General features: G+C 42.9%; 1 protein-coding gene across 1 annotated transcript in view; it reads left to right on the forward strand.

The window, feature by feature from the left end:
- Positions 1-13,581, forward strand: part of SETBP1 (SET binding protein 1) — a 324,748-nt gene that overhangs the window by 225,613 nt on the left and 85,554 nt on the right. Inside the window, exon 3 of the mRNA XM_048850114.2 lies at positions 4,095-7,554. Within this exon, the coding sequence (XP_048706071.2) occupies positions 4,095-7,554 (3,460 nt within the window). The remainder of the gene's footprint in view (positions 1-4,094; positions 7,555-13,581) is intronic.

Raw genomic sequence — 13,581 nt, forward strand, 5'->3', positions numbered from 1 at the left:
TGTAACCCTTACTTTTTGAATGAAATTTCTCAGGGCAATGAGTTTCACAACTCAGCCTTTTGGGAGGAACTTTAGGGTTACTTTGATTACAGCCATAGGGCTAGGTGCTCCACTGAAGTAAAGTCCTACATCTTCATGGAAGAGAGTGGAACAGTGCCAGCTTTACACCATCAGAGCCCTGTAAGTTCTAGTTTTTGCGAGTTTTTTAAGTGAGAGATGATTATTATTTAGGGATCTTTGGGGCATAGATTGTGTACTCCTGTGTTTGTACAGCACCCAGCACGACCCCCATATGGAGCTTTCTGGTTGCTGCTGCAATGTAAATATTAATGAAAAACAAAAGTCACACCAGAAAGTCCTCTCAGTGGGGTAGCTGCTTTATAGACTGATGTGAAAGCAAGAGGTATAGTCCGGGTCTGACTTAAGTCGAGAGCAAACCTTCTGCTAAGAAAGCCTGCTGCTAGACTGCTTGATAAAGTGCAATGTACTTCCCCTTCCATGTCCCACAGTCCCATTGTGAAAGCCAGCATAAGCACCCCTGTGTGTGCTCCCAGGAGATTAGGGAGGGAGTGATGGGATTGCAGTTGTGCCTGTATCTTTACTGAGGCCTGGCCAGGTATGGGATAGCTTCTGGAGCCAGTCTTGCCCCCGTGCTCTTCACACTGCACACCATAAGAACCAGGCACAATCTGGTCTGGAAGCTGAGAGCCGGCAGAAGCAGCAGGGGGACAATGAAGTTGACTATGCATCTTGTGAGCTTGATCATTATTTTAAAAAATAATGATTTTACTCTAAACACAATATTTCAGTGCCCTCCTTTTTCAGTGGCCAAAGGGGATGGAGGGAGGTAGCTACCTTTTGTAGGCCTGCCTGAAGAAAGATGTCAAATTCACAACCCTGGAAACTGAACTCCTCCATGTAAACAAGCAGATTGTGTCATCCTAGAACCCCCGAGCAAATGCAGCGCAGGTCACATCAATGCAGGCTCTCCCTTTACTGTCTGCTCCGTGTGATTCAGCACTGACGTAGAGGGAGCTGCTTGTAGAACGAGGGGCTAGTTCATTCCTCGGGATCAGTTTACTGCTTGGGCTCTGGGAATAGGCTGAGAAGAAGGGTGCACAAACCAAAACACCTGCAATTTACAACAGCTGCACACTCTGTTTTCTCACTTTACTTTTCCTGGGAATCTTTTCCTTTCCTAAGCATGCTCAGCCCACATGCACAAATGCCGAACAATCCCCAGAACTGAAGAATCTCCAGTTACTCCTTGAGCCAGTGCACCCCAATAGCTTAAATATTATGGTGTGTTCCAACAAGGCCACATGCCTGACTTTTACATACACCCACTAAGGATCTATCACCATCCATTTCCCAGTAATATACAGGTTTGCCAGTCTCTAAACATAAATCCTGAACCTGGTGGTTCACCACCTTTAAACATAAGAACATACGAATGACCATACTGGGTTAGACCAGTGGTCCATCTAGACCAGTATTCTCTCTTCCAACAGTGGCTGGAGACAGATGCTTCAGAGGAAAGGAACAGAACAGGGTAATTATCAAGTGATCCATTCCCTGTCGTCCACTCTCAGCTTCTGGCAGTCAGAGCATTGCGTTTTATCCCTGACCTTGCCCAATAAGCATTGATGGACCTATTCTCCATAAATTTATCTAACTCTTTTTTTAACCTGGTTATACTTCTGGCCTTCAGAACATCTCCTGCTAATTTGTTCCACAATTTGATTGTGCATTGTGTGAAGAAGTACTTCCTTGTGTTTGTTTTAAATCTGCTGCCTGTTAATTTCATTGGATGACCCCTGGTTCTGGTGTTGTGAAAAGGGGTAAATTTCCGTATTCACTTTCGCCGCACCTTTCTTGATTTTATAGACCTCGATCATATCCCCCCTTTAGTCGTCTTTTTTCCAAGCTGAACAGCCCCAGTCTTTTGAATCTCTCCTCATCTGGAAACTGTTCCATACCCCTGATCACTTTTGTTGCCCTTCTCTTTACTTTTTCCAACTCTAATATATCTTTTTTGAGATGGGGCATCTAGAACTGCATACAGTATTCAAGGTGTGGGTTTACCATGGATTTATATAGTGGCACGATGGTATTTTCTGTCTTATGATCTATTCTTTTCTGTTAGCTTTTTTGACTGCCGCTGTACTTTGAGCAGATTTGTGTTTTAGAAATATCCACAAAGGCTCCTAGATCTCTTTCTTGAATGGTAACAGCTAATTTAGACCCCATCATTTTATATTTATAGTTGGGATTATATTTTCCAATGTGCGTTACTTTGCATTTATCAACACTGAAGTTCATCTGCCATTTTGTTGCCCACTTACTCCCATTTTGTGAGATTTCTTTGTAACTCTTTGAAGTTAGCTTTGGACTTAACTATCTTGAGTTATTTTGTGTCATCTGAAAACTTTGCCATGTCACTGTTTACCCCTTTTTCTAGATCATTTATGAACATGTTGAACAGCACTGGTCCGAAGTGCAGATCCTTGGAGGACCCTGCTTTTTACCTCTCACCACCGTGAAAACTGATCATTTATTCCTGCTCTATGTTTCCTATCTTTAAATCAGTTACTCCACGAGAACACCTTCCCTACCCATGAATGCTAACTTTGCTTATAAGTCTTTGTGGAGGGACCTTGCCAAAACTTTCTGAAAGTCCAATTGTCCACTAGATCACCCTTCTCCACATGTTTGTTGGCACCCTAAAAGAACAAAATTTCATTTGCGGTCATTCAGGATTGGGGTGATGTAGCACTTCTGACAACCATGCTTCATAGACCTGAAAACCTCTTAGGATGGGATCTTCTTTCCCCGAAATATCTGTTATAAATCCCGAGAAAAAGAGGTTTATGGTAGTACCGCTGATATAAACTTAACTGTAATAGCCAAACTGTGGCAGTAAAATGTAGTTAGTGTTATTTTCTACTGTTCTTCCCTTGCTTACACATTTATTTTAAGTATCCCATCACGTATTTGGTATTCAGTCTAATTACAATCACAGTTTACTCCTGAAGAGTAGCTTGCAATACTACATGTATGAAACACATTTCACAGCTTGACATGGAGCATCACAAAAATGGATAGGAAATCATCATAAAACCAACAAATGATTACAGGGGAGCAAGAGTCTAGAAGTGGTCAATAAATGAAAGTGAAGTGGGTTTGTTTTGTTTGAAGGGGCTTTTGAAAATGTTATGCCTGAAACATGCATAATTTCTTCAGCTGAAGAAAGTCCATCGAGAATCAATGTGGACTTTCATTTGCTCTGCACTAGTCTTCAACATAACTGTACTCTTTATGTTATCCCTGAAGTTTGAAGGGATGTGGTCAGATTAAAAATCATATTGCAAATATTGCTTACCCAGATTGCGAATTACAGTTCATTAAAATAGAAAGAGACGTTCAAAACTAATTTGGGTCCTGATCCTCCTCTACTGTATTCACATGAGTAGTCCAGTTGGGCCTACTCACATATATAAAGCTAAGCAGGTAAATAAGTCTTTGAAGATTCAGGACCATGCCTTTTCATCGCTTTTCCCTGAGGTTTCTAAAAAAAGCAGACCCGTCAATTTCATTTTCACTTTCTAGACAATGTCATTGTCCACTTCTCCTGCACTAGCACCAGGCTGTAATTTTTGAGCTGCAAACACGGGATCTGATTCTGCAACCCTCTCTGACACGGAGGGGCTGCCCGCAAAGGTAATGGTTACTCAACGTGGGAACAGGTTGCAAAATCAGGCCACTTACAAGGGAAGGTTTTGCTTGTGTTAAAAGTGTGCATGTGCAAACACACACACAAAAACCCTATATATATCCTTAGTAATTTAAAAGTGTATGGAAATATTTCTATTGGTCTTAAGGCTGCAAAAAGATGCATTTACAACTCATAAATCTGTGGTCAAGTTTCACCTGTGTCCTTTTTTAAGGCGACTTTACAAAGTATCTTGAAACTTAAGAGCAGATCATTTAAGAGTAGTTGTCCTTCAACATGCAAGTTTATAAGATCTTTACATTAATGTTTATGATGAGCCCAATAAACTTACTTTTTTTTTTCATTTTCTTCTGCTTTGCAGGTTTATGACCGGCCCCCAAAGCATTCTGCTCTGCACTATGACCCAGGCCTCCAACAGGACTTCACCAGTGACACCTTAAAATCAAAGCACCAGCAAAAAAGCAGCAACCAGCACCATCTTGACTGGTCAGCAAGCTCTGACACTGGATCTGCTTCTCAAAGTTGCTTCCTCAATACAGAATCCAGCCGAGAAGCAGCTAGTGCCACCAAGGTTTCTGCTCAAGAGCCAGTTTCTTTCAGCAAGTCTCAAACAAAGAAATCTGGTGCAGGAAGCACATGGAGTCAGTTGTCAACCAACAATAAAGAGCTGGCTGTATGCAGTGCAGTTCCATCACCAAATAACATCACGGCAGCATCCCAGCCTAGCAATCCATCAGAGTGCAATGGGCTTTTGCCTCTAGCTGATAAAGAGGGAGGAGGCCAAATGGAGATCCCTGACCAACCCACTGGGAACACAAAGAAGAAATCCAGCAAAAAAGACTTAATAATTCAAACCATCCAAAACACAGACGTAGAATGGGTGAAAAATGCTCAAAAAGCATTTGAGAGCAAAACCCATGACAGCACGGAAGGGAAAAAGGAATCTTATTCAACGGACAAACTGCTAGAAGCATCGCCCTCGAGGCAGAACCCGAGTTCTGCTAATGGTTCTGAGAGTGACACCAGTCACGTACGAATTACTATCCCAATAAAGACTCCAACAGCAGATATGTCTGGCCACAAAAGGAAAAAAAGGCAATCTTCAAAATCTACAGCAGATAAAACTATCCAGGAAAAAAGCCTACCTTCTGGACTTCCCATGAGCAGTGAAGTAGCAAACAGGACTAGTTCACAACTGGAGGGCAGCAAAAAAGATCTTCGAGCCACAAAGCAAGGGAAAGCTCCCGAGAACGAGTCCCTATTGACAGCTATTGAGAGCAGTGGGATCACTGACAAAGCTCCCCCAAACAGTGCAGGTAGGCTCAGAAAATCTGCAGCTGGAACTTCCATGTCCACTCCTACCAATCTTCCTGCATCAAGCAAATTGCCAGAAGTCCAGCACCCAAAACTTGTAGCAAAACGGAGATGGACCTGCAGCAAACCTAAAAACATGCTTCAGGAAACCTCCATGGCTACATCCGAGAAGCTGATGGTGGAGCCTCCTTCAGCCTATCCCATCACTCCATCTAGCCCTCTGTATACCAATACAGACAGTCTTACTGTGATTACGCCCATCAAGAAAAAAAGAGGACGACCAAAGAAACAGCCTTTGCTCACTGTTGAAACCATCCACGAGGGGACCTCCACCAGCCCGGTCAGTCCAATCAATCGAGAATTTCCAGGCACAAAGAAAAGGAAGAGGAGACGGAACCTGGCTAAGCTGGCCCAGATGGTCCCGGGGGAGGACAAATCCATCAGTGAACTGAAATTTCACAAAAAGGTCGGCAAGCTGGGCGTGTTGGATAAGAAGACCATCAAGACCATCAACAAGATGAAGTCCCTCAAGAGGAAGAATATTCTGAATCAGATCTTGTCCTGTTCCAGCAACATAGCTTTGAAAACAAAAGCCCAGCCACCATCCAGCGCAGGAGCTGCGACCATCGATGCCAGACTAGGGAAGCAAATAAATGTCAGCAAGAGGGGGACTATCTACATTGGCAAAAAACGGGGCAGGAAGCCAAGAGCAGAGCTGCAGCCCCCTCCAGAAGAACCTAAGACAGCCATCAAGCACTCAAGGCCTGTTTTGAGCCAGCCAGAAAACCCAGCAGTGCCTTCCAACTTGCAGTCACTTGTGGCATTGTCACCAGCAGCTATTCATCCGCTTTCAACACAGTTAGTGGGGTCTAATGGCAACCTTAGCCCTGCAAGCACTGAAACAAATTTTTCAGAGTTAAAAACTATGCCAAATCTTCAACCCATCAGTGCTCTTCCTACAAAAACCCAGAAAGGAATGCACAGTGGAACTTGGAAGCTGTCTCCACCCAGGTTAATGGCTAACTCACCTTCCCATCTGTGTGAAATAGGTTCTCTGAAAGAAGTCACGCTGTCACCAGTGAGTGAGTCTCACAGCGAGGAAACCATACCAAGCGACAGTGGAATAGGTACAGACAATAACAGCACTTCTGACCAAGCAGAAAAAAGCTCAGAATCCCGCAGGAGGTACTCTTTTGATTTCTGTACCCTGGACAATCCAGAGGCCATACCATCTGACACCAGCACAAAGAACAGGCATGGTCACCGGCAGAAGCATCTCATTGTTGATAACTTTCTCGCTCACGAGAGCATTAAAAAGCCAAAGCACAAGAGGAAAAGGAAAAGCCTGCAGAACAGAGATGACCTCCAGTTTCTTGCAGACCTCGAGGAGCTCATCAACAAGTTTCAAGTGTTCAGGATTTCCCATAGAAGCTACACGTTTTACCATGAAAATCCATATCCTAGCATTTTCAGGATTAATTTTGATCATTATTACCCTGTGCCATATATCCAGTATGACCCATTGCTCTATCTTCGCAGGACCTCTGACATGAAGTCTAAGAAGAAGCGTGGTAGACCTGCCAAAACCAATGACACCATGACAAAGGTGCCTTTTTTACAAGGGTTCGGTTACCCTATTCCCAGTGGGAGTTACTATGCACCCTATGGAATGCCTTACACATCAATGCCTATGATGAATCTTGGTTACTACGGTCAGTATCCAGCTCCTTTGTACCTGTCCCACACACTTGGAGCAGCTTCCCCATTTATGAGGCCCGCAGTGCCCCCACCCCAGTTCCATTCAGGCTCTCATATGAAGATGTCCACCACTGCCAAGCATAAAGCCAAACACGGAGTGCACCTGCAGACACCTGTGGGAATGAGCCTTGGAGATATGCAGTCCTCCTTGGCACCTCCAAAGGTTGGAGGAACCAGCCTTTCTAGTGGCCGACTTCACAAAAGAAAACACAAACATAAGCACAAGCATAAGGATGAGCGGATATTGGGGGCACATGAAGATCTGAGCGGTCTTTTTGCTAGCAAGTCCACCGGCTTCTCCAGCCATGCAATCAGTGAAAGGCTAAGTGGCTCAGACAAAGACCTCTCCTTGCTCAACGAGAAAAGCAAGCATAAGGAGAAACAGAAGCACCAGCATTGTGAAACAGGACACAAAGGCTCAAAGAGTAACTTTGAAGTGGATACACTGTCTACGTTATCGCTTTCTGATGCCCAGCAGTGGACGCAGAGCAAAGATAAAAGTGACTTGAGCAACGATCCCATTGACTCTTGCACAAAGAGATACTCGGGTAACGCTGAGACTAGTGCAAGGTCAGAGTCCCTGGACATGTTTGGTGAAATCAGTTCCTCCAGTGAAAAGCGGGACAATGATGCAAGTGGGAATAAAAGAAGAAGCTTTGAAGGGTTTGGAACGTACAGGGAAAAGGACATTCAGTCCTTCAGGATGAATAGGAAGGACAGAAGTACCTATGATTCTTCGGCCTCTTCAGGTAAGCCGTGAATTTCTAACCTGAGCAAAAAGGAGCTTGGCATTCTCAACGGTTATGTTCCTTTATAAAAGTTAGACACTTATTTCTCTGTCATTATATCATTAAACCCCCATGATTATCCAGACTTTGGATTGTTCGGGGCGCGGGGCTGGGGGTGGCAAGAATGTTGGCTAGATCTAAAGCCAAAACCTTTTAAAGACATTTTGTTATTGCATGGCATTTTTATAAATATTTTCTCTGCTTCTCTCCTATTTATCCTCACTTCTTGCCTTTCCTTTGAAAATCTCCTGGGCACTGGCTTATACAGGGTCACTGCTGTAGGTAACTGCTGGAAAGGGGAGCACTGCAGACTTTCCTCTTACTGGAATCCAGTGCCTCTGACCATGGTGAATTGAGTCTTTGCTTGCACAGCCCTTGGAAGTAGAGCCATCATACTAAAGAAAGATTCTCTCCTATGGCATGGAGAGCCTACAAAAGATGCCGGTTGATCACTAGTCTTAGTCCCATTAGGTGTGATGGGAGTTAAATGGTAGCTGTGGGACACGGAGCCAGCCCCACTAGTTGTGTGCTGTAGTGGCAATCAGGAGACCCAGGTATCCTGGCGATTAGGCAGTTTTTGGATGGATAGACAGGCAGAGACCCCGGTTAGAATCCTAATCGAATTCTCTCACTTTCTGGTCAGCAGGAGTCATGCACAATCATGCACTTCAGACTGGGGTGGTAGCCAGGGGAGCCTGGTGTCACTGAAGCAATAAGCCCTAGATGATTAAGGATCAAGGTGGTTTGATTTTTAGCACTTATGACTTAGAAGAGAAGGTGGATGTGTGGGACTGGAAGGAAGGAGGGGACCTGAAGCTCCATTTAGGGCTTCAGGGCTTCTCTTCCCCACCCAGAAGAAAAAAGGGATCTGAATCTTGTCTGCAGACAGAACTGGACTTTGCATTATAAAGCTGCCTTCCTGGTAATGACACGGAGACAGGTGGTTTGCTGCAGTGTAAACAACTTTGGCTTGGGAACAATCCCAGAGCTCCTGCACCATCAGATATCCCATTGTTCTGTCATACAGCACATTTCACGCTTGGGTTCTGGAGGAGTGTGCACCTTATTGGGATGGCCAAGTTTGGAGGAGATTCAGAGCTGGATTCTGATGTGCTAGAGAGGCACATCAAATTTGGGTCATTCCTGGCCTCAAAAATGAGGAGGCAGAATCGCTGTTGGGGAAGGCCCTGGGAGGGAGTATAGAATTTATGCAGCCTGCCCATATGAGATTCTTAGGCTTTTGATTAAGAGCCAAATGCTGCTCATGTTTAAGTTAACTGGATGATTCCATTTCCTTCACTGCGACTAGGATCTGGCCTTAAGTAAAGAACAGCAAAGTTTTAAATGGGAGAGTTACTAGGTAAAGTACAAAAAATCTAATATTCGTCCTGCCCTCCCTCTGGTGTACTAGGCAAATAGTCACTGTTTGACCAGTCTGTAACCTTTAATCAACAAAAAACCAACCAGCAGTTTGGAAATATATCCATTAAAATTGCCATATGGAAACAGACCCATTGTAACAAATGTGTGACATACAGAAATGCTGGAATGAGACTGAATTTATTTCCTGGTCATAGCAACCAACATGGATGGGTCAGTTCATAGAATCATAGAATACCAGGCTTGGGAGGGACCTCAGGAGGTCATCTAGTCTAACCCCTGCTCAAAGTTGGACCAGTCCCTAAATTTTTGCCCCATATTCCTAAATGGCCCCCTCAAGGATTGAACTCACAAGCCTGGGTTTAGCAGGCCAAAGCTCAAACCACTGAGCTATCCCTTCCGTCACTCCCCTCCCCCCCCCCCGTCATAGGGTGGGGTCATTATGCATGAACTGCAGTGGCTTCTATTACAATGATGATATGTCCTAACACATAAGGGTTCAGAGCCCCTATCATTTTTATCCTGAGTACATGATGGACATTACTGATTTCCCAGTATAGTAGCAATTGCACTTTCATTTTCATGAACCGGAAGAGCTGCTGAATCTTAATTTTCCAAGCTAATCCATTTAATATATGAAAAGAACATTCTAACTAAAGAGGAAAAAAACTAAAATAACTGAGGACACTTTGAAATTGAGCTCTAAAATCCCCCTACATTTCCCACCAAACTGACTTTTAGTTCAGCTGAGGGTAGAATTCTTTGTTAATAAAAAGCCTGATTCATTTTGTTTTTCATTGGTGCATTATTGATGTCAATACAGAATAAGATGAAGTGGTTAGACCTGCAGTTTCTGCTTCACTGCACTCACTGTTCCAACTTTTAAAAATATCTTACTTTCATGACTGCTAATAGGTGTTGTTCCCCCATGACCTAATCCATCAAGTTGTAGATTATGAACTGTTTTCTTCATTGTCAAAGTATTATTTAGATGGAAAAATCATCCACATTTAGGTAACCAGAGCCAGCTAACCAGGGCCATAACTTGCACGACAAGAGGGAAAATATTAAAACTAAAGCACTCTGCCAAGAAAGGTCTGGAGCCAAGACTGCTCATTAAAGTCCAAGACCATCTGTCTACTTATGATCTTCTAAGATCTCAATGCCACTTTTTTTTTTTTTTTTTTGCCTTTCCCCTTCATTGGTATTCCCGGTTGCAGTCTGCTCTTGAAATTGTCCTCAGCTATTAACTGGTGTCCACTGAGGATGGATTAAACTTTTCCATGATAACCTTGACCTTCTTTCTCCTAACTTACCTTGTATTTCATGAAAATGAGAGCCAGGAAAGCACTGTGAAACATGTAGCTCTCCAGCTGGAGGCTGTTCCATAGCTGTGATAATTCTCATTATCAGGCAGTTTTAATCTCCTACTGTTTACATCTAATATATAATAATGATAAAGAAAGGCTTCCTGAATATTCAGACTAAAGTTTAATGCAGATTCACATCAGACTTTCAGGGCAGCGTCGTCCTATTCTGGTAAATCTTATTGCATGATGTTTCAGTCACATGTCTTCAGCAGTATATGTGCACCATTTATATCTCCAGGTTCCTCTTTACTACATATTGCTGGAGGTAAGATATGCAACTAAAAGTATGCTGTATAAGGAGATAGCCATGATAAAAGTCAGGAGGGAACCATTTAATTCGATCGAGTCCCCATATACTCCTAACAGTTTGCCGTGAAATGGGCTGCTGGAAGTGCTATTTCATTTTTTTTAAAATCACTATTTGTATTCCAGTAGTACCTGAAGGCCCCGGTAGAGATCAGAACCCCACTGGGCTACAAATCGGTCACACACAGAGCAAGAGATGGTCCCTTCCCTGAAGAGCTTTCAATCTCAGTAGATAAAAGGATCAAAGAATCATGATCCCCATTTTATAGATAAGAAATAGAGATATTCAGGGATTTGTATCACATGGGGGGTATAATGAGGGAAGTATAATAGCAGTTCCTTCCCTCCCTCCCATAAGTGCTGTGACAATAAATACATTAAAGCTTATGAAGTCCATAGCTACTCTGGCCATGGAGGTCCTATAAGTACCATAGATAGATGCTATCCAATTAAATATAGGTTGTGAGTCTAATGGAGACAGCAGCAAAGACTGATGACCAAAAAGCTACTCTGTACAGCACTGTATTACTGTATATCCCTTTCCTGAGATTGATCACGATCTAGGGGTTATTTTATGCTTAGATTATCTCTGCAGGTCTTTGTAATTGAAGATTACACAGGAAGAGATTATCTAGCACGCATATCAGACATCCTGGCTCAAACATCAGCTAATAGGGACAAGGTTTTCATCAGATACAGTGTAGATACTATGCACTGTCAATTTACAGGAGTATAAAGTTAATCATATGCAGCTATTAAGAAAGGTAGTAATCATCAATCTCCAAGTGTCAGGTATTTAGCATGATGAACATGCATTATAACTTAATACTTAACTCTCCTACAAAATATCCTGTAGTCCTAGCCTCCACCACTCCACATGGCACCAGTTTAACTCAAAAGTTCAGTGGAATCAGTATCTCCTTTAGATCACGGATGTGAAGTACAAACAGACGAAGCTAAGAGAACCAGCAAAGAGGTCGGACCAAGGTCTAGGCATCAGCCAATGCCTGCTAGAACATACAACGGATCTGTCTGTCTTTTTAACAGTTAACCAAAAACATGACAAAAGGGAGAGTAGGAGAAATATTGGGCTAAGGATCTAGAACAAGTGATACAATGAAATGGATGCATAACCATTCCAGTGCTGATACGGTATATACTGCTTTAGAGGCAATCCCGCAAACACACAAGTGAGTAGCTTAACTCGCTCGAGTAGTTCCATTTTAATCAATGGGACTTCTCCCATCACTAACGTTATCCTCATGCCTAAGTGTTTGTAGGAATGGGCCATCTACGCAGCACAGAATAAATCTCTGGAAATCCTCACCAAATAGTCCAGTAGTGTTGCCTGATTTAAAACAAGACTTGATTTGCACATAAACAAGCATGGCAAACTGTTGGCAAAGTCGAAACCTGTTTTGTTTTTTTGAGGGACAGCCTACACTGTTCTCTGATGCTGCTGCACCCTCTCAATGGGCAGATGGAGAGAGCTACTTTTCACTAGTGGGTAAAGTGATTCCTCTTTCTGTGTGCAGAGATGTTAGGGATGTTAGGGATAGTCAGATAGTATTAGTCCACCCCTTTATTCAGCAGATATTGCTGTGGCTTGCTGAATATCGTATTCCATGAGTAGGTTTTTGTAGTTCCACAGTCTAGATCCGATTGCATATTCGGCAGTAAATATGTTATTGGATGAATAGCAGCACAATTTTTCAAAAAAGATATTTGATTAATGTGTTCTTTCTGGTGAATGTTTTCTCATTCAACCTGCTCTGAGATATCTATATGTATTTCTATGCTGATCAGATCTTATATGTATAGATTATATGTATTATTATTTATTTTTTGTATTATCCAAGCATCTAAGACCCCTAGTCGTGAACCTACATTGTGTTAGGTGATGTACAAACACAGACCAAAGTGCGTGTGTGTGTGTGTGTGATCCCTGCTCTGCCACAGACCTCCTATAAGACCTAGTCAGGTTGCTTATCTCCTCTGAGCCCTACCTGTAAAATGGGGGTAGTAACACCTTCCTACCTTGCCGGAGTATTGTGCGGATAAGTTCGTTAAAGATTGTTAGGTGCTCAGATATTTTAGGGATGGGGCCAGATAAGTCCCTGAGATAGATACGAACATGATATTCAGCTGATCAGTTTCATTTCCCGTACACGTTTGACATATTAACTAGCTTCATGCTGCCTACAGATGCATCTCCACTGTGTCTGCTTCTCACATTCAAAGCCCTGAGTAGCTTCAAACACCTGCCATTTAAAATCAACCCATAAAGTCATAAGTTTGCTTCTGTCCACAGGATCTGAGGGACAGAACAGGTAATATTCAGTTACAGGTTGAAGGTTTGATATGTCACGACTCAGCAGGGCTTGCATGGGAGCTTTACCCAGGGCCATTCTTTATGTATTCATTCACCTACATCACAGTGTCTGTTGTAGGCCGCTAGATGCTTAGGGATCCCTTAAAAATGCAACTACAAACTAATTGTGTCCATGGCCTCAGAAAAGATCTCCTGGGCCTTTAGGATACATTGCTGCCTGGTTTGCTTTCTGCAGTGTTAGTTATATGCCACTGCAGACGCAGAAAGCCATACTAGCCTGACCATGCTCTGCTCTAGTCTGGCACTTCCTGTGCAGAAGGGATGAAGAGAGAAAATAATAGACAGGAGGAATACAATGAATCAATATGGATCAGTCCAAACGGCAGCAGCCTCAGCATACCAGCTGCCTGTCAGTGTGAAGTTTTTGTAGGCATCACAGCAACGGAGGGTTAAGAGCATTTTAATTAACAGCTTTAGCTTGATTTCCTGCAACATTAACGTTAAATAATAATTTAGAGAAAAGAGTCTTCTATTTAGAGAGCAGATACAAATTGACTTGACTGAGAAAGACAAACGCAGAACAATTCCCAGGTAGGTGTA

Source organism: Caretta caretta, chromosome 5, assembly GCF_965140235.1.
Source record: "Caretta caretta isolate rCarCar2 chromosome 5, rCarCar1.hap1, whole genome shotgun sequence".
Taxonomy (NCBI): Eukaryota; Metazoa; Chordata; order Testudines; family Cheloniidae; genus Caretta; species Caretta caretta.